At 55.1% G+C, this 22886-nt stretch overlaps 1 protein-coding gene across 2 annotated transcripts in view; it reads left to right on the top strand.

Annotated features, from left to right (window-relative positions):
- Positions 1-7488: 7488 nt before the first annotated feature.
- Positions 7489-22886, top strand: part of GRAP (GRB2 related adaptor protein) — a 40254-nt gene continuing 24856 nt past the window's right edge. The window contains exons 1-2 of one of the 2 annotated variants that reach the window (XM_014569761.4): positions 7489-7697; positions 18400-18497. In XM_014569761.4, the coding sequence (XP_014425247.3) occupies positions 7620-7697; positions 18400-18497 (176 nt within the window). In that variant the 5' untranslated portion in view covers positions 7489-7619. The remainder of the gene's footprint in view (positions 7698-18399; positions 18498-22886) is intronic. The other variant, XM_075899783.2, reaches the window with a different exon arrangement.

The following is a 22886-nucleotide window of genomic DNA, read 5'->3' as shown; positions in this document are numbered from 1 at the left end:
CTCTGGACCTCCATGATGACCTCCTCACGCATTCTTCACTCACGCCAAACAATTTCCACAGCATTTTGGACAAAGGGCGACGTAGTTACTAGAAGACACAACTTAGTTTGCAATGCAGACCTTGTCTAGTCTTGAGAAACGGGGTGAAATAGATGCATGCAGAACTTACAAGCAAATCACATAGGACGTCTTACGATCTTTGTATTTGTATTCTTATGCCAACACTAAAATGCTACATTTTGGCTACAAAGGGACAGACTTCGACTAAAGGAAGCTGCACCACAGTCCAACAACCAGCAGAGAGCAGCAGCCTCCCGCCTCTCTGAGCCCTGAGTGTCCATGTACAAGCACACGGACAGCGTTTTACCCTGCACCAAGCAAGTGGGATCTGGCAGCAGTGTGAAAGCCCCTCCCTGCATCCCAGGGTTCGGCCTGTCGCCTGGAATGCCTCTCGCTGCCTCAGGAAGCCGCTTCACGACAAACAAGCACATTTACGTGCTGACCGCGGCCAAGCCGTGATGACGCCCGGCGCGACCTGCCGTGCCCCGATACCCAGAACAATCCCAGTCTAATGCACCTCAGGACAGGTCCAAACCCGCCCGCCGTGGCACATCCCGGCCACGGCCACCCAGACCCCTCCAGCGCGACCTCTCCCATCACACAACACTCTGAGGCACCCGCATCGTTCATCAACATGCTGGCTTGCCCGGTAGCCACGGGTATAAGTGCCACGGTGGGCCTGATGCTTACACTGGTGTCGATCAGGAGCAAGTCTGTCGTGTTACAGGCTAGACAGGAGGGTCGGGCCCTGCACTAACGCAGCACTGCCAACTCCCGCGAGCGGATCATGTATCTTGCAACATGCCGCGCTTTTCCCCCAGCCTGGGTGGCTGGCGCCGGGGAACTGGGCGAGAACTGCAGCTTGTCAAAAGTGCGTTCCTAGCCCTGCAGAGGGAAGTGTGAAACCGTGACCCCTCCGGCCCCCTACCGGAAGGCAAAGGACGTGAATTGTTTTTTGGTATCTCGTGGTTTCTAAGGCAGTCTCCTGGAAAGCCCAGACAGTCTCCTGGAAGGCCCTGCCGGGGTAGGCGTGGGGCTGCTGGGCCAGGAAGCTGCCAGCTGTGGTCAATACGTTCCAAGAAACAGGGCTGGGTAGCCGTTCTTTGTACATAAACAGGACTGGGCCCCAGAAGAGACCTGTCTCCATCATCCATTGCTCCTCCTCACAGAAACAGCCCTGCAAGGCCCCAAATACTAGCCCGGTTCTGACCTCCCCTCTCTGCTCCTTCCACTTTCTTCTCCTGAGATTAAGACCAGAATATACAGCACCCTCTATTAACGCAGCCTTGCCAGCCCCGCAGGGACCCTCAGGCTCCGTCTACACTGCACGTTAATTAAAAAACGGCTTATTTTGAAATAGCACATTTACACTGCAGGGAAGTCTCAAAATGAGTCCAAGGCAGGCTTCCCTAATGTAGACGTGCTATCTCGATTTAGAGCCCCAGGAGGCACTGGGGAGGAATCACTTAGAATGGCCCCGGTGAGGGGCTATTTCGAAATAACAGCAATGAAGCGTCTACACACGCCTGATTTCAAAATAGCTATTTCGGAATAGGCGTCATTCCTCGCAGAATGAGGTTTACAGATGGCGCCCGCGGGGGCATTTGTGTGCGCCCGCCAAGTGCTCAGGGCTGGCCTGGCCCCGGGCACGTGGCGCATGCGCGGTGCCGGAGCCAGCCCCGGGCGCATGGCGCACGGTGAGCGCCGGCCCCGGGGGTGCCGCAGATTGGCCGCCCGCGCTATGGCCACGTGGCGCATGGGAGGAGCGCAGGCCCCGGGCGCGCGGCGCTTGCAGGGGGCGCCGGCCCGGGTGCGCGGTGCTTGGGGGGGAAGAGCGCCAGCACCGGCTCCGGGCGCGTCGGTCTTGGGGGGGGAGAGCGAGAGCGAGAGTGCCAGTGCCAGCGCCGGCCCCAGGCGCGCGGTGCTTGGGGTGGGGCCCGGCTCCGGGAATGCGGCTATGGGGCCGGCCCCGGGAATGCGGCTATGGGGGGGCCGCCCCCGGGCGCGCAAGGGGAGGCCCCGCCCCCTGCCACCCAGCAACCTCAAATGGTTGGGGACCACTGCCTTAGACCAGTGTTTCTCAACCAGCGGTACGGATACCCTGAGGGGTACTCAAGAGACGTCAACACAACTGAAACTTGGAGAAAACTGAATTTTTGGTTTGAGTTTTACAGTGCTTTATTATTTTTGTACTTTTTGCACCCAAAAATTTCATCTCCTGCCCGGCTACGATTAAGGGCTACGTCTAGACTGGAATGATTTTCCGCAAATGCTTTTAACGGAAAAGTTTTCCATTAAAAGCATTTGCGGAAAAGAACGTCTAGATTGGCACGGACGCTTTTCCGCAAAATCACTTTTTCCGGAAAAGCGTCCGTGCCAATCTAGACGCGCTTTTGCGCAAAAAAGCCCCGATCACCATTTTAGCCATCGGGGCTTTTTTGCACAAAACAGTACTGGGCTGTCTACACTGGCCCTCTTGCGCAAATGATTTGCTCAAGAGGGCTTTTGCCCGAACGGGAGCAGCATAGTATTTCCGCAAGAAGCACTGATTTCAGACAGTAGGAAGTCAGTGCTCTTGTGGAAATTCAAGCCGCCAGTGTAGACAGCTGGCAAGTTTTACCGCAAAAGCAGCTGATTTTGTGGAAAAACTTACCAGTCTAGACACAGACAAGTTGTTTAAACAAATGTGTTGTAATGGTAGACAAAAAATGTGCGTGTCTGAAAACTGTAGGTCCTGGGGGTACTTATAATTTATGTTATATATTTATTAATTTTTTTAAAAGGTTGAGAAACACTGCCTTAGACGTGTCACGGAGAGCTGGACTTCCCCCTGCTGAGGGATTTGGGCTACAAGGAACAGTGTGGAGAGGGGGGGATTAGGTTCACCTTGGCCTCCCTGCCCCCACCGATACAATGGCCTGCCTACCCCTCAGGCTTTTGGCCTGTTCCAGGTGCTTCCGCTGAGCCCTGGCTCAAAAGAGCGGCAGGACAATTGCGTCACAGCCTGGAGGCGGCCTTGTACAGCACTTTGCTCAAGGCCAACAGAGAGCAGCAGCGGGGCTCCAGGTCCAGCAACGCCTGTGGATGATCGAAAGCCAGGGTGGGGAACGTGGCTCCCCACATTCCCCTCACACACCAGAGCCTGGGCGGCCAGGCTAGTAGATTTTGTGTGCGCCAACTCCATGGGGGGATGCTGTGGGGCCTTAGGTTCCCCGACCTAAAGCCTCTCGACTAGGACAACTGGGACAAAGGGATCAGTGCTTAAGCCAGGGTTTTAAACGCCGGTGCTGCGCACCCTACGCTAGAACAAAGGAACGTGGTGGCCTCTAGGTGACAGCTGGCCCCAAAGGGAGTCTTCTCGCTAAGCTGCCCGGAGATTCCCAGTCCTGGAGAGTGAAGACACCGGGTAATGCAAGCTTCCAGTCCTCCCTTCAGCCAGGCCAAAGCCCTCCCCCCCGCGCCCACAACCTGCCCTGCTATCGCCCATCACTGGGGCGATGCCAGGGCGACCCAGACAACAGCCGCAGCCTGAAGAGGAAGCAGAGAAGAGCGGGCATGACTCAGCATGGGGTGAGACGCAGAAACGCCCGACCTCAGGCCCTGATTTTCTCTGTAGCCGTGGGCAAGTCGCTCCGTGGCTCTGTGCCTCGGTTTCCCCCTCTGCAAAATGTGAGGGGGGGTAACCCTGCCCGAATCCTCAGCAGGCAACAGGAAAACACATAGTTGGAGTTTCTCAGGCGTAGCAGCAGGGGCGGGCACAAGCCAGCTGTTTACCTTTCACCCTGACTCATCCTTCTCCAGCATCACACCCCCGTGCCATGCTCATCCTGCTCGACGCCTCGCCAACCCCCTCACTTCCTTTGTCCTGGCCCTGAGCAAATGTTCCCACTGTTTGCAGGAAATGCTTCCTGGAATGGTGCCAGACAGGGAGAAAACAAGAGGTAAATATTATTTCCTTCTTCCCTGGGAGCCGCCAGCCAGGCTGAGAGTCCCTGCAGCCTGCAGCACCCCAGCAATCCCCCCACAAACCCCATGCACCCGCTTGGGGGGCCTTAGCCAAAGCTACTGCAGCTTGCCCAGGCTTCAGAGACGGGCCCTGCTCCTCACACAGCCTGGGCAGGGAGCATGGGCATAAGGAGCATTTTTTCCCAAGATACCAACTTTCTGCTGCCCCCTTCTGGGTTCCCTGGGCAGGAATTGTTCTGCTTGTACACTCTAGTACAGTGTTTCTTAAACTTTTCAAGATCGAGGAACACCAAACAATACATTTTTTTAATGGAGAACACCAAGGATTTTTTCGTTGAGTGGAAAAAAAAAGTTAGGGGGAAAGTTATTGAGGAAAAAAGGGCGAAAATTATTGACCAAAAAAAAAAAAGTCACCTGCCCCTTTAAGGGCGGCCGTTTTGAATTCTGTTGTTCCCCGCGGCACACCTCCAACTGCCTCACAGCACACCAGTGTGCCGCGGAACACCGTTTAAGAAACACTACTCGAGTTACATTCATGCTCTCATCCAATTGGGGAACAGGAAAAAGTCCCGGATGGTTTGTCTAGCCAATCACCTGCAAGCAAAGTGAGAGCCAATGACAAGCTTCGATTCACAGCTGCTCCCCAGGGTTTAAAAAAAAATCCAACTAGAAATTGGTGAAGTGGGAAGAACACACCATCCGCCTTGCCCCGTCCACGACAAAAAAAAAGAGGGATAAACTCCCAGAATAAGTGACTAGCTGTGTGAATGACTCCTGCCTTTTTCAGAGCAAGGCAACTATATTGGGCTTGCAGTCCTGTTAATATTGGGGCTCGCTTCCCATATCCTTCTGAGGGCCCCCCCGTAACATTGCTCTCACCCTTTGTGTCAGCTGTATGGTTATAAATTCTTTGGGGGCAGAGACTATGCCTCACAACGGGCCCGATCCTTCTCTATGGAAGTCGATGAGAGCTCTGCCTCTGACTTCTGTGGAGGCAGGCTCAGGCAGATTATGTGTGGAGGGGCTCCCCTCTTTGAGGTCCCAAAAAAATGGGACACCCAGAATGATCCTGAGCCCAAAAGCCAGGGAGCTGGCAGGCTGCCCTGAGCACCCTTTTAGCCTCCCCAGCACCACTGCCTCAATCGAGGGACGATCCTGGGAAAACCGTAAAAGCTAGCACACCAAGCCCCGATCTCATCTGAGTCCTCCAGATGCAGCCATAACTTATGGCTGCCATTAGTAATCACAAAACTGGTCTTGTTTCCTGTGTAACCTCCTGCCCTTTTTTCACACAGGAAACACAAGTTAACTAAGGAAATAAAATGTAAAAAAAAAACCCAAACATTGCAAATGCAAACTGAGGGCTGGACATTGAAATGAAAAAAAAAATCAACATTAACATCTGTGCGTGTCTAACATGCTCGTGAGCTGTTGATGTGTTGCTCTGCCTCCAACAAATTCTCTCCTAGAAGATGCTGCTGCTTACGCTCTCAGCACATTGAGTTTTTGCCTCATCTTGAATGTGCTTTGCATCAGGTCTGTAAAATGGGTCACCACTTCCAAGAGCAGCCCCTTGTGGCCAGGGGTGGCTCTGCAGCCACCTGCTGTTCGTTTCCCCTCTCCTCAGGGTTCTTCCCTCAAGCTACGTCCAGACTGCAGGCTTCTTTTGGAAGAAGCTTTTCCGGAAGAGATCTTCCAGAAAAACGTCTTTCGAAAGAGAGCGTCCACACTGCCAAAGCGCATCGAAAAAGCGATCTGCTTTTTTGAAAGATAGCGTCCACACGGAATGGATGCTCTCTCGTGTTTAAGTTGTGATTACTATGGACAGACTGGCCACCAGGGCACCTGTGCTTTTTCCTGAAGGCCTCTTCTTTAAAAAAAAAAAAAACCCTCCTTCCCCATCCACACATGCCTTTTTCCAAAAAAGCTCTTTTGGAAAAAGGCTTCTTCCTCGTAGAAAGGGGTTTACTGCTGTTGGAAAAATCTCTGCATTCTTTCAACTTTCTGCCGAAAAAACGCAATTGCAATGTGGTCGTAAGTGTGGTTGCACCCTCCTTACAGTCTGGGCTGATTCTCATCAAACAGCAAAAGAAAAGCCAAAATCCCCACCTCCCCCCCATAAAATATACAAAGTTTAAAGCAATTCCCTGCTACAGCAGTTCCTAACTAGGGGTGTTAAATAGTGGTTGAACAATCAACCGGTAAAACAAAGCATTTAACCAGTTAATCATGATCCCATGGAGTGGGCTGCCTGACCCCGGTCCACTTGCCCCGGCCAGGCAGCCCACTCCGTGGGATCATGATTAACTGGTTAAACGTTTTGTTTTACCGGTTGATTGCTCAACCACTATTTAACACCCCTAGTTAGGAACTGCTGTAGCAGGGAATTGCTTTAAACTTTGTATATTTTATGGGGGGGAGGTGGGGATTTCGACTTCAGCTACGCAATTGACGTAGCTGAAGTTGCGTAGCTCCATTCGCCTTTTGCCCTGCTGTGTCTGTTCGGATTGAAAGCTGCCAGAGCGGAATCCATGGATTTCAACAGAGAAAAGGATTCTAAAAGCAGGGTGCTTTGCTATGGAACTTTGGGTTCGTCTGCCACCATCCCCAGAAGAGCATCGGATCATGACCGACAAAGGCCCTGCTCCGCCCTGTGTTCGATCTAGCTGGCCACTAGATTGACACAGACTCTGGACTGGTAACTAGGACATCATCTGGCAGGATTGTGTATACATGATGTTTTGTGTGCGTGTGTGATTGAAAAGCATATGCAACTGTTGTATTCTGAATGAATGTGGCGTACTGCCTTTTCCCCTATAACAGATCTCGTGTGCTTAATTTAAGCATACCATGTAGACATACCTTAAGAACTTTCCCCTGAGGATGTCAAAGCTCATTACAAACTTGCAGCCTTCCCCCCGTTCCCCTGCCTGCGAGGGATTGTTGATCGCTGCCATCACCTGACTTTACAGAAAGGTAAACTGAGGCACAGTTGGCTGCCCTGTATCTGCACACCGAGCTGCTTCAGTGCCCGATGACATTACTCCGAATCTTTCCCGTGCTTTCCATGGGCTTTGGCCCATGCTCTGAAGCAGCAGGAGAGCCAGGAAAGGGCCTCAGGAGCCCTGATTCTCAGTCTCACTCTCTACCCATGCTCTCTTCCGCAGAACATTTTCCCCATCTCCCAACCTCCAAGGGCATCAGTTCCCACATAACCGCTCCCCTTCCCGCCAGAGGCCGGGATCCCTCCCTGGCCCATCCAACGACCGCCAAGTGGCTTCCTGCCTCCTTTCTTGCCAGGAAGAATCTCTCACTCAAGTAACAAATGAAACAAACAAAACTAAAAAAAAAAAAATCAAAGCGACAGTGCCTGCCTGCGCGCCCGAGCTGAGAAACAGGAAGCCAAGGGCTTTCTCGCCTCTGCCTGAGCCTTGCTCAGAACAGCCCCCAGGTCTTTGCCTGGCCCCGCCCTTCCGCAGCCGTCTCTTTGCACCCCGGCTGCCCAGGCAGGTGCAGAAGGCGAGAGACGGGGACGGCTGCCGGGAGCCCTGCGGAGCCGGAGAGCGAAGGGAGCCTGGCTGCCCCGGCACAGGATGGAGTCCGTGGCTTTGTACAGCTTCCAGGCGACGGAGAAGGACGAGCTGCCCTTCCGCAAGGGGGACACGCTGAAGGTACCTTGGCCCCCTGAGGGACTCCAGGTTTCCCTGGGAGACGGGCTTCACCAGACACAGGGGTGCAGGCATCTGCCTCCCGGGAGCGGCTCAGGCAGGTGCCCCAAGCACAGCGTGGCCATGCCGAGCCCTCGTAGGAGTCCAGCCGCTTCCTGGAGGATCCTGTGGGAGGGAGGGATAAGGAGCTGGGAGCGGATGAGGCCTCTGAAATGTACTGGCCCAGAAGCTGGGGCTGGCCTGAAGCCAGAACTAGACAGCGCCAGCCACCCTCTGTGCCACAGGAAGGGCTCGCGTGGAGTGCAGAGTTAGCCTGTGCGTGGGAGGCGGTGGCCCACAGAGACGAGTACGCCCTGAGGGCATTGCAGGGCGCAGTGTCCAGCCCAAGCTGCTAGCATCTGTGGGGTGGACGGGCTGGCCCCTACCCCTCTCCGTGGGCTGGGAGAAGTAGGAGGCATTGCTTGCCATTACCAGCCCTAGCCGCGTTGACGCCCGTGGCCAGACAGCCTAGGGACTTTACTAGGGGACAGATCCGGCCCTCAGAGCAGCTCAGTCCTCTGCAAAGGGGGCCCGGTGCTGCTCCAGGGGAGGAGCTCCAGCTTCAGCCATGCCTGTTGGGTGAGGGGGATCCCCTGGTACGTCTGCAAAGAGACCTGGCCTGGCCGTGGGCTGACTACACAGAGCAGGCGTCAGGCTTCTCCAGGTTACGTACGACCGAGGCTCTGTCTACACATCACAAGTAAAGCGCGTCTGTAGCACTGCTTTCAGCTGAGAGCATGGCCCCAGAGTGAGCTCTCCCAGCACTCCTTGTGAGGGGAGTCGCTCCCAGCGCTCCCTGTGAGCCACGTCCACGAGGGGAGTCACTCCCAGAGCTCTCAGTGATCCACATCCACGAGGGGAGTAGCTCCCAGCGCTCTCTGTGAGCCACGTCCACGAGGGGAGTCACTCCCAGAGCTCTCAGTGATCCACATCCACGAGGGGAGTAGCTCCCAGCGCTCTCTGTGAGCCATGTCTGCAAGGGGAGTCACTCCCAGAGCTCTCAGTGATCCACATCCACGAGGGGAGTCACTCCCAGAGCTCTCAGTGATCCACATCCACGAGGGGAGTAGCTCCCAGCGCTCTCTGTGAGCCACGTCCACGAGGGGAGTCGCTCCCAGCGCTCTCTGTGAGCCACATCCACGAGGGGAGTCGCTCCCAGCGCTCTCTGTGAGCCACATCCACGAGGGGAGTCACTCCCAGCGCTCTCTGTGAGCCACGTCCACGAGGGGAGTTGCTCCCAGTGCTCTGTGTGAGCCACGTCCATGAGGGGAGTCACTCCCAGCGCTCTGTGTGAGCCACGTCCACGAGGGGAGTCGCTCCCAGCGCTCTCTGTGAGCCACGTCCACGAGGGGAGTCGCTCCCAGCGCTCTCTGTGAGCCACATCCACGAGGGGAGTAGCCTGATTCACGCTGGTGCTTTTCAGCGCTGGATCTTGCGATGCTGGGGAGGGGGGTGTTTTCAGACCCCTGAGCCAGGAAGTTACCGCACTATGTGATGCCAGGGTAGACTTAGCCCAAGGGAGAGACAGGATGGGTTTGGGGACTAGGCACGGAAGTAGGTTCCCATAGATGTGGGCTTCAGTTGGTTGCGCTGTGGGAGGCTCCCTTTGTAACAAGGGACAAATCACCCAATTGCTCTGGGTCTCTCTTCCCTTCTCCCCACCCGCCCTTTGGCTTTATGGAAAACTCTTCTGGTCAGAAACCATCTCCTACCTGTTTGTACAATGGGCCCCTAACTGCAAACAGCAAACTAGGGAAATGGAGGGTGGGTGAAATTCCTGCCGGGGGCGTGGGGTGCGCAGCTGTTGAAAAACCAACAAGTCATTGTGAGTGGTTGACTGTCAAACTGCGAGGACGTCCTACGGGTCTGCCCCGGGCCTGGTACTATTCAATATTTTCGTTAGCGACTTGGGTGGTGAACTAGAGTTTACACTTGTGAAATGTGTGGAGGACACCAACCTGGGCGGGGTTGCAAGCACTTTGGAGGAGAGGCTGAGAATTCGAACCACGCTTGATAAATTGGAGACCGGGTCTGAATTCTGCACAAGGAAGCTCGATAAAGACAAGAGCCAACTACTGGGTGTAGGAAGGAAAAATCGAATGCGCAGCTACAAAATGGGAGCTAGGTCATAGCATTGCCCAAAGAACCGGGAGTTATAGGGGTTCACAAATCAACCATGACTCAACAATGTAATACTGTTGCAAAAAAAAAAAAGGCAGATGTCATTTTGGGGTGTATAGACAGCCGGCCTTGTGTGTTGTATGTGAGAGAGGCTGTAATTGTCCTGCTCTGCTTGGCAGCAGCTGGCCTACGGTATCCAATTTTGGGTGCTGTACTTTAGGAAAGGTGTGGACAGATCCGAGAGGAAAGAAGGACAGACTAGGTACAGTGGTCCCCAACCTTTTGGGACTGCTGGGTGCCCAGAGGTGGGGCCGCTCATGTGCCGCATGTCCGGGGGTGGGGCTGCCCATGTGCCATGCGTCTGGGGCCAGCACCGCACATGTGCCGTGCACCCAGGGCAGTGCCGCCCATGCGCCACGCGCGCAGGGCCGGCACCGTGCATGTGCCACGCGCTGGGGGTGGGGCCAGCCCAGATCATGCGGCGTGCGCGCATAAATGCCCCGGTGGGCACCATGGTGCCCACAGACACTGGACTAGGACATGTTAGTCTAAAGAAGAGAAGAGGGGGCTGATAACAGTCTTCAAATATGTAAAAGGGTGTCATAAAGGGGATGCTAATGAAGGGTTCCCCATGGGTAGAGCCCTGCGTACATACAACATTTGTATGCGCTGCTGCAGGTGTATCCGCAAAAATGAGCCATGGATATCTCTGGAGAGCAGAGACCACGCCATGGGCCTTGCAGCTTATTCGGGGAGGGACGAGGTGGTTGATACCAGCTGCTGTTCCATGAGTGTCTCCCTTCACACCCTGGTCCCCAGTGCACCGTCTGTCTGGTCCGCACCCAATGCAGCCCTGGTCGCAGGTGCAGCGTGGAGCTTGGGCACATGGGAGCAGCCAGCTCTGGGTTGTACGCGGTCCCCAGGGTGCCTTGCATGGCAACGGAGCTGGAGAGCTGGTTTGCTCTGAGATGTTGCAGTCATTAACCGGCGGGGCCGGGCCGCACCAGGGCCAGGGGAGGGGCCTGGGCAGTGCAGAAGAAGCAGGTGCTCACTTTGCAAGCAGCGCTGGCTTTTGCAAGCCCACGTGGCTCCGGGTACATCTAGCCCATGGAGTGTTTTGGGGATATCCCGAAAAAACTCCATTGCGGCCAGGGAACACGTCTGCTCTTCTGCTCTTTTTTGCAGCAGAGCAGACGCTCTCTTTCAGCAGCCCCGTCTTCCTCCTTCCACGAGGAAGAAGGGATCTTCCAAAAGAGAAGAATTTCCCAAAATTTGGCCCATTGTAGAGGGGCCAAATTTCAGAAAAGCGTCTTCTGAAAAAAACTATCGAAAAAAGGTAGGCAAATTGCGGAGCACAATGGCTGTGTCGACACTGGCACCCTTTTCCGGAAATGCTTAAAACGGAACAGTTTTCTGTTATAAGTATTTCCGGAAAAAGCGCGGCTACATTGGCAGGATGCTTTTCCGGAAAAGCACTTTTTCCGGAAAAGCGTCCGTGCCAATGTAGACACGCTTTTCCGGAAAAAAGCCCCGATCGTCATTTTCGCGATTGGGGCTTTTTTGCGGAAAAGAAATCTGGGCTGTCTACACTGGCCCGTTTCCGGAATCGTTTTTCCGGAAAAGGACTTTTGCCCGAACGGGAGCAGCATAGTTTTTCGGGAAAAACACTGACAATTTTACAGTAGATCGTCAGTGCTTTTCCGGAAAAGCAAGCGGCCAGTGTAGACAGCTTGCAAGCTTTTCCGGAAAAGCGGCTGCTTTTCTGGAATAAGTGGCCCAGTGTAGACACAGCCAATCTGCGTGCCATTTTCCGATAGATCATTGTCCTCTAGCCCTCGTCTCAGTCGGGCCTTGGCTGGAAAGACACGGCCTGGCCTGCTTTCAGGGTGGGGAGCGGTGTTTTTTTCCACCCCACTGGGCTGTGACAGGAACTCTGCCCCCTCATGCAAAGCAAGAGCAGGTTCTTCCCCCACCATGCTGCGCTGGAGCGCTGGGCGGGCAGGACGCGCTGCTCCACAGCTCCCCCTCTGGCTGGCCGGGGAACAACTTCAGACGCCAGGTCCTGCCCGCTTCTCTCCTGCATGGCTGGGTGCAGACAATCTCGGCAGAGGGGAAAGAGGGTCCCAAGGAAACTCAGCCTGCTGTGAGCCCAGTGATCGGAGTCGGGGGGCATTAGTTTGCTGGCAGGGGGCAGGAACGGCTGCAGGCAGGTTGGTGTGAGACGGCACCAGCCTGCCCCTTGTAGAGTCTCGGGTTCAAATGCTGACAGGAGTCCGGCAATTCTCAGCCTCGTCCCCGTTTGTACACAACCCCCAACCCGACACAGGCTGGGCACCATTATTAGCACAAGGAGAGCTAAACACCAGACCAGCCGGCTCACTCCAGATGAGGACTGAGAGGCAGAGCTCGATGGAAGCCCAAGGTTGGGGCTTCCACAGCTCTGGGGGCCTTGGCCGCACCGCTGGTAGGCAGTGTTCCCTGTCAGCTGTGTGCTTGCGCAGCAACTCAGGAGTGATTGCAAGGCCACCCAGCTGATTAACAGAGCACCCACAGCCAGGTTTATGTTTCTCCTGGTGGTGCACTTTCACACATGCTTTGGCGCACATAACAAAATTATTCCACACATGGATGGAAAAATTCTGTGCCTGGATGAGTGGAAATATTGTTCATCGGTGCAATGTTTGGTTCAATCCATGGCTGTCACGAGAGTCTCAGGATCCTGAGGGCTAAATTCGCTAGGATATGTGCAAATGGGCTGAAGCCACTGGGCACTATAGCGATGGCGTGCCCGAAGGAAGGGTAGAATTTCTCCATTCAGTAAATTTCTTCGAAAGCCCCACGGTTGGCTGTGAACCAGGCTCCACCCCCGTAGTTCTGGATTCTGAGAATAATGCCTCATTCTTGACACGGATGCATGAATCAGAGGCCAGAGTGGAATGCGTCCCCCCCCCCCTTGCCTTCCTGCCCCACCCACAGACCCAGACAAGACACAAAATCGGCTAGACAGAAGGGAATTGCTCCACAGTCGCTACAGCAGACCCCTGTCCCAGACTCTACCAGGGCACTAGCAATGCGGCTGAGTCTCAGTCCAGTGTTACTAGCGAAAAGGAAACCCGACCTATGGGAAAAGGTTAGGGCCTGGTTCGTCGGGAGGAAGGCAGACCGAAGGGGGACCGGAGAGCCGTCCTCACACGTGAAGCGCTGTTAAACAGAGGCTGGGGATATGTCCACTGGCGGCAGGACGAGAAGGAAGAGGCTTAACGTGCCACAAAGGGGATTTTGGTTAGGGAGCAGAGAGGCTTTCGCGCTCTCGGGGAAGTTGCGCTCGGAGATGGGTTTCCCAGGGAGGCTGTGGAATCCCCAGTACTGGAGGGTTTTTAGAGCAGGTTGGACAAAGCCCCGTTGGAGCCGATGTAGGTTCACTTTGTCCTGCAGGCAATCCCCAGCCAGAGCAATTGCACAATCCGAACCAGGACTCCCACTGAGCTGAGGGCGGAGCCTGTCTGTTACCAGCACCCAGGCCCCGCCCCTTCCTGCCATCGCCCCGCCCTCTCCCCCCATGGCACCCGTCCCAGAAGTTATGCGGTGCCAGGCCACCCTCGCTCTCATCCCCCCAGTGATCCCCAAAGAGGGGGTGGGGCAATGGCAGGAAAGGGTGGAGCTTGGGGGCTGGTAACGGACAGGTCTCCCCTGGCCTGCCGGAAATCCTGGGCCAGATCGCTCAACTGCTCCAGTTGGGGATGGCCCACAAGCCGGAGTTTGAGACAGCTGGGCTAGATTAGTGTTTCTCAACCTTTTTTATATAAAATACCCCTTTTAAAAAAAAAAATCATAAGAACCCTCCAGTATCTACAGTTTTCAGATGAACATTTTTTTCTACCGTTGCAACACATTTGTTTAAAGAACTTAATCGTAGCCGGATGGGCGATGACATTTTTGGGTGTAAAAAGTACAAAAATAATAAAACGCTGTAAAACTTAAAACAAACATTCAGTTTTTCTCCAAATTTCAGTTGTGGTGATGTTTCCCTCCTCCCCCCCCCCCGATTTTTCTCGAGTACCCCTAAGGGTACGTGTATCACTGGTTGAGAAACACTGCTCTAGATGACCTGTCAAGAGCCATTCCAGCCTGAAATCTTGGTGGTTCTGTGATTCTCACGGCCAACATGTCTCATGTCCGAGGGGAAATCCCACCACCGGGAACAGCGCCAACGCGGCAGGAGAAAGCGAAAGAAACGGTGATTGGGAACGTGCGCCACGTCTTGTGCTTGTATCACAAGTCTCGTGCGCCATGGTGCTGTTCGTAAAGCCCTAGCTCCCGGAGGTCAGCCGTCTCTCAGCTTGCGTTCTGCATTGGTGGCTGCTGAGACAGCTGAAAACCTGAGATCTAAGAGCACAGCCGCCAGCAGGCCAAGAGCCCCATGTTCAGGACGTTTACAGGCTCCGTTGTAAGGCCAGTCCCTGGATTTGTCGAGGGAGGGTGGCACAATGTGCGACTTTGCACGGCTCAGGGTGGGTGAGTTTGCTCTAGTAGCGGGGGCTGGACTAGTTACCCCCCGACCCCTTCCCACTCCATGTCTCCACGATCAGATGCACCCGCTTCCTGGAGAGACTCGCTCAGACCCAGACCAACCCAAGGCCCCCCGTGGAAAGGGAGCGGGGCCCCTTGTGAATGCTGCTCCTCATACCTACTGGAAGGGGTCACTACAGACCGGGGGGGCGCCAAGCCAGCTGGATCTGCTGTACTCACCCGGCTCTCGCCCAACTGTAAGCCAGGTGCCCCCAGCCAGAAAGAACGGGCCAGATCCTGCCTCTTGGTCCCACCCACAGCTCAGCCCGGTCTGTTCGTTCCAGCACCGCCTTGGTCGTACGAGGCTTTTCCCAGGTGCTGCCCCTTTGCCTCGCTCAGAAGCATTTCTGGACTCTGGGGCCTGCCCCCAAAGACCCAGAGATCCGCCTTCGGGCCTGGCACCCGCCTGCAGGGCTGAGCGCTGCTGCCAGGCTTGGGGGCTCTCCTCCCTTTGCGCGATGCTCAGTGCGTGGCTGTTTGAAATGCCCGTTCGCCTCTCCAGCCCTGCTGGAAGACATGGCCAGTGGGATCAGGACCAAAGCCACCGAGCCAATTGCCGCAGCTCATAACGCCCCGCAGCAGCCTCTGTTCAGGGAAGAGCTGTGCCTCTCTAGCCGGGGGGCTTGCGGGGCATCTGCTGAGCCCTGGGTAGAGAGAGCCCAGGGCTGGGACAGCAAGGGGGCAGTGAGACAGGAGGGAACCCACTGGAGTTGTGGGTCACAGCTGAAATCCATCAGCCACCCTCCACGTGTGGGGAGGGAGCCCAGAGCTAGTGCCGTGGCCAGCACTCCCCTCCCCCCAGGACTGCTTTAACCACTAGGCTAAGAAGGCTCTAGCCGTGAGCAGCAAGGGAAAGCCCAGCTGGGGAAGGCAAGCCCTGCCCCACCCCACCCCTTCCGCCCAAGGCCCCGCCCCACCCCTTCTGCCCAAGGCCCCGCCCCTGGAGCCAAGCTCCGCCCACCGCAGCCCAATTCTTCCTGGCCACCTGGAGGGCTGGGACAGCCGTGCTGTGGCCTCAGCTCCAGCCCCAGTTTTCCCCAGCAGTCGGGCGTGTAGGTAATTTTGGGAAGGCTGTGCCTTCCCTTGCCTGCATTATTGGCCACCCATGGCTATAGCCTTAGGCCTGTCAATTGCTTCGGCCTCCTGACCAGGCAGGGCTGAGGCCAGGTAGCGGGGGGGGGGGGGGGGTGACAGGGTTCCAGGAGCAGAACCACTGGGGGGGTGTTTACACGGCACCATTATTTCAGAATAACAATGCGACTTCTGTAAACCCCATTCCATGAGGAAGAACGCCTCTTCCGAAACCGCTATTTCGAAATAGCTGCGGTGTGGACGCCTTCCCCCCACCCCGGTTTCCCCAACCTCCGCAGCTCCAGGGCCCCTGTTGGAGCCCGGAGCACTCCTGCCACCAGGAAAGCCAAGGGAAAGCAACCTCCTGTGGCTCCCCAGCTCAGCTGGCAGCCTGTTGCTTCTGTTCCCTTGGGTCTGTATCTCCCCGGCCATGTTACAGGGACACAGACAGGGCCACCTGCCTGGGCCAGGTAGCCTCCGGTTAACAGTGTGGGATGCCCAGACAGACCCTAAAAGTAGGGTTGGCAGGAGTCTGGTATGGCCTGGACAGTATGGTATTTGCGGCTTCTGTCCGGTAAAAAAACACAGAAAATACCGGACATGTAAAACGTCCGGTATTTTCTGTTTTTCTTGGATGGAAGGCCACAAGGGACATTCTTCCCTGACACGTCTGGTGGGGGTGGGAGGAGCATGGAGATTTAAAGAGGCTGTGACTCTTTTTTTTTTTTTTTTTTGTGCAGTAGCTTTTTTTTTGCTCAACCAATTTTCTCCCTCCATGTTCGGTACTTTTTGTGAAACTATCTGGCAACCCTACCAAAAACAGTTACTATGCCCCATGCCAGCTGCTTTGTTCCCCCACCAGCTAGCCCCACCTCTGGTTTCTCCAGAGCCCTGTGACTGAACTGTACCAAACCCCAAAGAAATCCGTCTTTGTTCCTTGTATGTGTTTTTCTGTATTGGAATGCAACCGATTTCTTTCCTTATTGGAATGCAACCGATTTCTTTCAGCCCATCTCCATAGGCCAACCCATTTTTGTTTTAAGGGGCTGCAGAAGCCCTGGAGGAAGGTTTGCTGAACTCACATCCCTCTCAGGTATAGAGAGAAAAGAGGACCAAAGCGTATCTATTTGGACGTACCGAGTTATCACTGAATCCCATATGAATCCCAAATGCTGAAGCGGCATTAGCTGTATTTGTCACTAATGATCACTCACAGCAGTGGAAAACCTTCCTTCTCTCTTGTAACAAGGGTCCAAACTGTCCTCCCGCCTACCATGACTCGAGAACGCCTCAGTGCTTTGTGCCTCTTGAGCACTGGGCATGAAATGGTCGGGGCCTTGGACTACGACGACAGAATTCAGGACTTTGCAACAGCTGACGCTAGGCAAACAAAACGGGGCGTCTGAGGAGCTGAGTCGAAGAACGGTGTTACTTGCACCTAACTCTGACGGCGTCACACTTCTTTGCAATATGTAATTCGTACTTAGGCTCTTCCCAACCATTCGCCATAGGTCCCCTCATAGCTTTAATCCAGCCTTGCCAATTGAGCAATCAGGCCCAGGACTTCCGGATCTTCACACCCTGCATCTTCACACCCACGGGGCCCTGAGTTCATGCCCCTATCCCTTCCCGCAGTGGCAAAGCCACGACAAGGCAGCCAGTCTGCCAGCAGCAGCAGCAGGTACATGCCCCGTGTGATGCGAAAGGTTTCAGATCCTGTTTGCAACAGCTGCACTGAACACAGCTTGCCCTGCGGAGGAGGACTGGAAAATACTGTGACAGCTGAACTGGGCCTCGGCCCTTCTAATTATACAATAGAGAGGCCTCGTCGGTCCCTCTGCAGAACCGTCTCGTTAGCTTTCTGTAGGACTGAAAGCAGGTGCCTGTGTGAAGTTCTGTCTCGCATGTGAGCTGCCAGCGAAGAGCAGCTGGACCCGGTGGGCACTAGGGATGTGAATGGTTAACTAGTTAACTGGGTAACCGGCTTACCAGTTCCGGTTAACCAGTAGGGGCTGGAGCAGGCAGGGGCAGCCCCTGTCTATGGCGGGCCTGGTGTGGCCCCCCCCACCACAGACATGGGCTTCTCCAGCCAGCCAGAGCTAGGTTGGAGCGGTCCCCCCTCTCTCCCTTTAATCGGTTAACTGGTTAAACATACTAGTTAACTGGTTAACCAATTAAATGGGATTTTACACCCCTAGTGGGCACTTGTGCCTGTCTCTTGTTCACATTTTGCTTCACTGGCAATTTGTATCTTGTTATCTTGGACCTTTAAAAATCCTACCTCTCTTCCAAGGGATTTCCTGCCCTGCAGGGGGCATGCCATTGAATAACACTGAGTTCTTGTGGGGAAGAAAAGGCAAAACGGACTCCTCCTACCAATAGGACAGATTTTAAAGGGCCAGGTTGGCAATTTGCACAGGCTTCCTAAAAATCCCAAATCTGTGCTCATGATGACTGCCCATCATGTTTCCTCAGCTCCTATCGGCCTGGGCAGTAGCCCAGAAATTGCTGTTTGCATTCCGCCCCCCTAGAACTAGGAACCAACTGGAAAAATTTGGATCAGGATCTGGAACACCCCAAAAACCAGGGGAATTTAGTTCCAAAACATAAGTCAAATCTAGTTTAAAGGCAGGAACAGGAGCTACTTGCAACAAACAGACAAACTAACTAACTAACTAACTAACTAACAACTCATCAGATTATTGTTGCATGAAACCCAAAATGCTGTTTTCCACAAAACCCCATTTTTCCATGAAAAAATGTTCTGTTCTGGGCTGGCTTGAATCCTGACCCCATTCGAATCCTGGCACTGGGACCCGGGACAGCAGAGAGAGGGTCTCTGTTTGAAATAGCTCAGGGTGCAATCAATAGGCCAACTGCCCTTTCTCTTCTCGTATGCCCTTAGATCCTGAATATGGAAGATGACCAGAACTGGTATAAGGCCGAGCTCTACGGCTCCGAAGGCTTCATCCCAAAGAATTACATCAAAGTCAAGCCACACCCGTAAGTACCTTTCTGAGCTTCCATCTCGCTGGGGCACCAAGCCAGGCCTGCGTCAGAAGGCTGCAGCTGGGTGCAACATGTAATTACGATATTCTCTGCCCTCCCCCCCCCCCCGAAATAATGTGCAATAGGATTCGGTACTTCTGTACACGGTCTCTTCCGTCAGCTGTGACCCACCAAGCCTAGGAAGTAACTCATGAGCCCATTTCACAGAAGGGAAAACTGAGGCATGGACCAAGCCAGTCACTTACCTCTGTGGTCTTTCGCCTCCCCCATTTTAATCCAGGACTAATGACACTCTTGTCCATCAAGCATTTTCAGGTCTGTGGTTGGAGCCAGACCCACAAAGAGGGTGGAAAGCTGCCCTAAGGGGTTTGTGGAGGCTACCCCAAGTTATGGCCAATTCTGAGCTGGTGCAGGGCTGAGCTGGTGCAGCTGCTTCTGGCTCTCACTGGCCTTCAGGCGGGGACCGGGCGAGAGCACGGAGCACTCCGGTGAATCTGACCAGAGGAGCAGCTCTCTGGGAGCACTTATCCTCTGGCACAAACTGCAGCCACCTTGGGGCCACTCTATTTTGTGCCCAGGGCTGCTCAGGTCCCTGGCAGCTGCTGGGACTCAGGGGCGCAGCACCTCTGCCCCCAGCTGCCCCAGTGTGTTCAGCCTTGGTCCCTCGGCTCTGGCCCAGAGGCCGTTTCCTCTCAACTGTTCAGCCCATCCGGTTGGATGGTTTATCTGAAGGCTTTAAAGCCCCTTTTCCTGCTTGCCAAGCATTTGTGCCCAGGCCTGGCCTTTCACGCCCGCGCCAATGGCTCCCTGTGCTCCACGAACAACCGACCAACGGGTGGCAGGGCTGGGGGCGCTCTATCACGTCATCCCCATCTAAGGCACGGGATTGGGCGCCTGTGTCACATGGTGTCATTTCTGCCCCCTGGTTGGGTGTCTGGAATGCTGTAAAGCAGGGGCGGGAAAACGGAGGCCCCCAGGCTGCATCCAGCCTGGCAGCCATTTTAATCCAGCCCCCGAGCTCCTGCCGGGGAGCAGGGTCTGGTGTTTGCCTTGCTCTGCACATGCCAGAGGCCCATGCAGCTCCTGGAAGCAGCAGCATGGCCCCCCGCCGGCTCCTATGTGTATGGGCAGCCAGAGAGCCCCGCCCCAAGCGCTGCCTTGGCAGCTCCCATTGGCTGGGAACCATGGCCAAGGGGAGCTGCAGGGGTGGCTCCTTCCAACAGGGGCAATGCACAGAGCCATGCGGCTGCATCTCCGCATAGGAGCTGGAGGGGGAACGATGCTGCTGTTTCCAGCAGGTGCCCAGAGCCTGACCACCTTCCAAGCGACGGCCCTAGCCCTGATCTGCCTCCTGTTCTCAGAACCCCTCAATCCCAGCCCAGAGCCCCCTTCTGTCCTCCAAATGCCTCCGTTCCAACCCAGAGCCCCCTCCCGCACCCAGAACTCTTCACTTCTAGCCCCACCCCAATTCCCTCAGCATTCATGGCCCACCGTACAATTTCCAGACCCTGATGTTGCCCTCGGGCCAAAATGTTTGCACACCCCTGCTGTAAAGGAATCGGGAAGGCTGGTTTTGGCACCTCCTTCACCCGTGACCCCAGGATTTCCCATCCCACCAACACTCGTGTGCACAAGTGTTCACAAGTGACAAGGGGTGGGAGGAGCCGAGGAGCTGAAGGAGAGCTCCCAAAACACTGCTGTGCAGCCCTTCCCAGACGGGGTGGCCTCTTGCTCTCCGCCTTCACAGTGGCCCTGGGAACCCCTCCGGCCTCTGCCTTGCCAGCCCTGGGGGATGTGCCACCCAGATAAACCAGCCGCCTCAGGAAAAGAACAGCCGCAAAGCTCCGCGTGGGAGACGGGTGACAGGATGTGGCTGGGGCTGTCGGCGTTTCTGCACAGCCGCCTTGCACGGCTCGTCTCTCTCAGCCGGGAGCACAATCGCGGCCTTGCGAAATCCCCACGATCGGGCACCCGATCCGCTCGCAGGCCCTACGCAGAGAGCGAGCCCAGCCTCTCCCGTGCGGCAGAGGGGCAGGGAGAGGGGTAACTGGGGCTGCGGGACTCCGCACCGCACATGGGGCCCTGCAGTGTTCTCTGGCGCTCAAGCCGTGCCAGCCTGCGATGCCCAGCGGCACCACCCCGGCTGTGGGGAGCAGAGAGGAAACATCGTGTGCGGGAGCCAGTGAGCGAGGACGCTGTGCCTCAGTCGGCAGGCTGAGCGTTAGCTCTGGGGCTCCCAGGGGACTCTGTTCCTCTTGAATTGGCCCAAGCACAGGGCCCCAGAGCATCACGGGAGTTTAGAAGTCTTGGGGGAGGGGGAGGAACCGTGTTAATCCGTAACTTTAAAAACAAGTCATCCTGTGGCACCTTCGCAACTAACAAAAATATAGAGAATCACGAGCTTGAGTGGGCAAAACCCACTTCTTCCAACACTCCTGTCAGCTGAAGAACTGGGTTGTGCCCACGGAAGCGCATGGTACCATCTCCATGGCTACGTCTAGACTGGCATGATTTTCCGCAAATGCTTTTAACTGAAAAGTTTTCCGTTAAAAGCATTTGTGGAAAAGAGCGTCTAGATTGGCACGGACGCTTTTCTGCAAAAGCACTTTTTGTGGAAAAGCGTCTGTGCCAATCTAGATGCGCTTTTGCGCAAAAAAGCCCCGATCGCCATTTTAGCCATCGGGGCTTTTTTGCGCAAAACAAATCTGTGCTGTCTACACTGGCCCTCTTGCGCAAATCATTTGCGCAAGAGGGCTTTTCCCCGAACGGGAGCAGCATAGTATTTCCGCAAGAAGCACTGATTTCTGACAGTAGGAAGTCAGTGTTGCAGAAATTCAAGCGGCCAGTGTCGACAGCTGGCAAGTTTTTCCGCAAAAGCAGCTGATTTTGCGGAAAAACTTGCCAGTCTAGACACAGCCCCTGTGTTGTTAGTCTCTAAGGTGCTGCTGGACTCTTTGCTGTTTTTAAAGTTTTTCCTCAGAGGGGATGCGCTTGAGTGGGGAGAAAAAGGGGACCCTCAGAATAAGAAGCGAGAGAGGGGAATCAAATGGCCTGTCGATAACAGTCCTGGTGCGAATTTGTGGGCAGGAAGTGTCCCATACTTAGCTCTTGATGTCAATAGGGTGCTGAATGTGAGGAAAGGTGGTGGTAGAATATGTTACCCAGGGGTTTAGGCAACTAATTCTCATTGATGATGTCCACCCCAAGTGGCGCTGAGGTCAATGGGAGTGTTTCATGGAAGCAAAATTGGCCCCTGATGGGACCTTTCTCTGTGCCGGGCTCCCCGGTGTCTGGCAGGGCAGCAGGACCGAGCAGGGATGGGAACCAGTCGAGAAAGCAGGACGACTTGGCACAGCTGCTCCAGCCCCAAGTCCCCGTGTCCTCCCCATCACGCCTCCACGAGGGACGTAGGGATTTCGCGTGTGGGTTTCAGTGCTGCGGTCCAGGCCGCGCACGGTCCTTTGCCAGAGAAAATCAGACAGACCCAGGCCAGCGCAGGGGGAGCCAGCTCGCCCAGCCAAAGCTGGGTGGATGTCCCTTCTCTTGCTAGCCCCTTTGTGAGTTTGAGTCACAAGGCCGCCCCCAGGCTGGTCGGGAGCCCCTTGCAGGGTGGGGAAAAGAACGGAGCAAACACAGGATTCACACACTCGCAGCCTGAATCGGAGAGTTATTTTTATTCCATGGGACAATGGCTTTTTGTCTCTCTCTAACCCCTTCCGCAACGTCTGCAGCCCCAACCTCAGGGACCGTTTTAGCGCCTGAGCCGGGACTGAAACTGACCAGAAAGAGAAGTGAAACTAACCCGTGAGCAGCACATTTGCCTGTAAAAAATTGCTGGGGTTCCCGTCCACCCACATGCCCGATGGCAGCCATCGCATCTCTACCAGCAGGGCTCAAGCCAGCTGTGGGTTTAAAGCTAGTAGCACAGGGTTCCACCCAGGACTTTGCTCTGCCCCACCCCCTCTGTCAGCTCCGGATGCCTTCTCTCCCTTGATTTCCTGCTTTATCGGGTCCCATCTCACCTGCTGCTTCTCTCCCCAGCTTCTCCTGTTCAAACGTGTGCCCTCAGACCAGCCCTTCGCCCCTTCTTAGCTAGACTTTAAAGCATTTGATACGATCTCGCATGACCTTCTTATCAATAAACTAAGGAAATACCATGTACATAGGGCTACTGTAAGGTGGGTGTATAACTGGCTGGATAACCGTTCTCAGAGAGTAGTTATTCACGGTTCTCAACTCTGCGTAACAAGTGGGGTTCCGCAGTTGTCTGGTTCGGGGCCGGCTCTGTTCAATATCTTCCACGCTTTAGATACAGGCTTAGAGAGGACGCTTGTTAAGTTTGCAGATGATACCAAACTGGGAAGGGTGGCGAGTGCTTTGGAG

This window comes from Pelodiscus sinensis, chromosome 15, assembly GCF_052426305.1.
Source record: "Pelodiscus sinensis isolate ZL-2025 chromosome 15, ASM5242630v1, whole genome shotgun sequence".
Lineage (NCBI taxonomy): Eukaryota > Metazoa > Chordata > Testudines > Trionychidae > Pelodiscus > Pelodiscus sinensis.
Note: the sequence above shows the minus strand (reverse complement) of the source record. Positions and strands in the feature narration are given on the sequence as shown.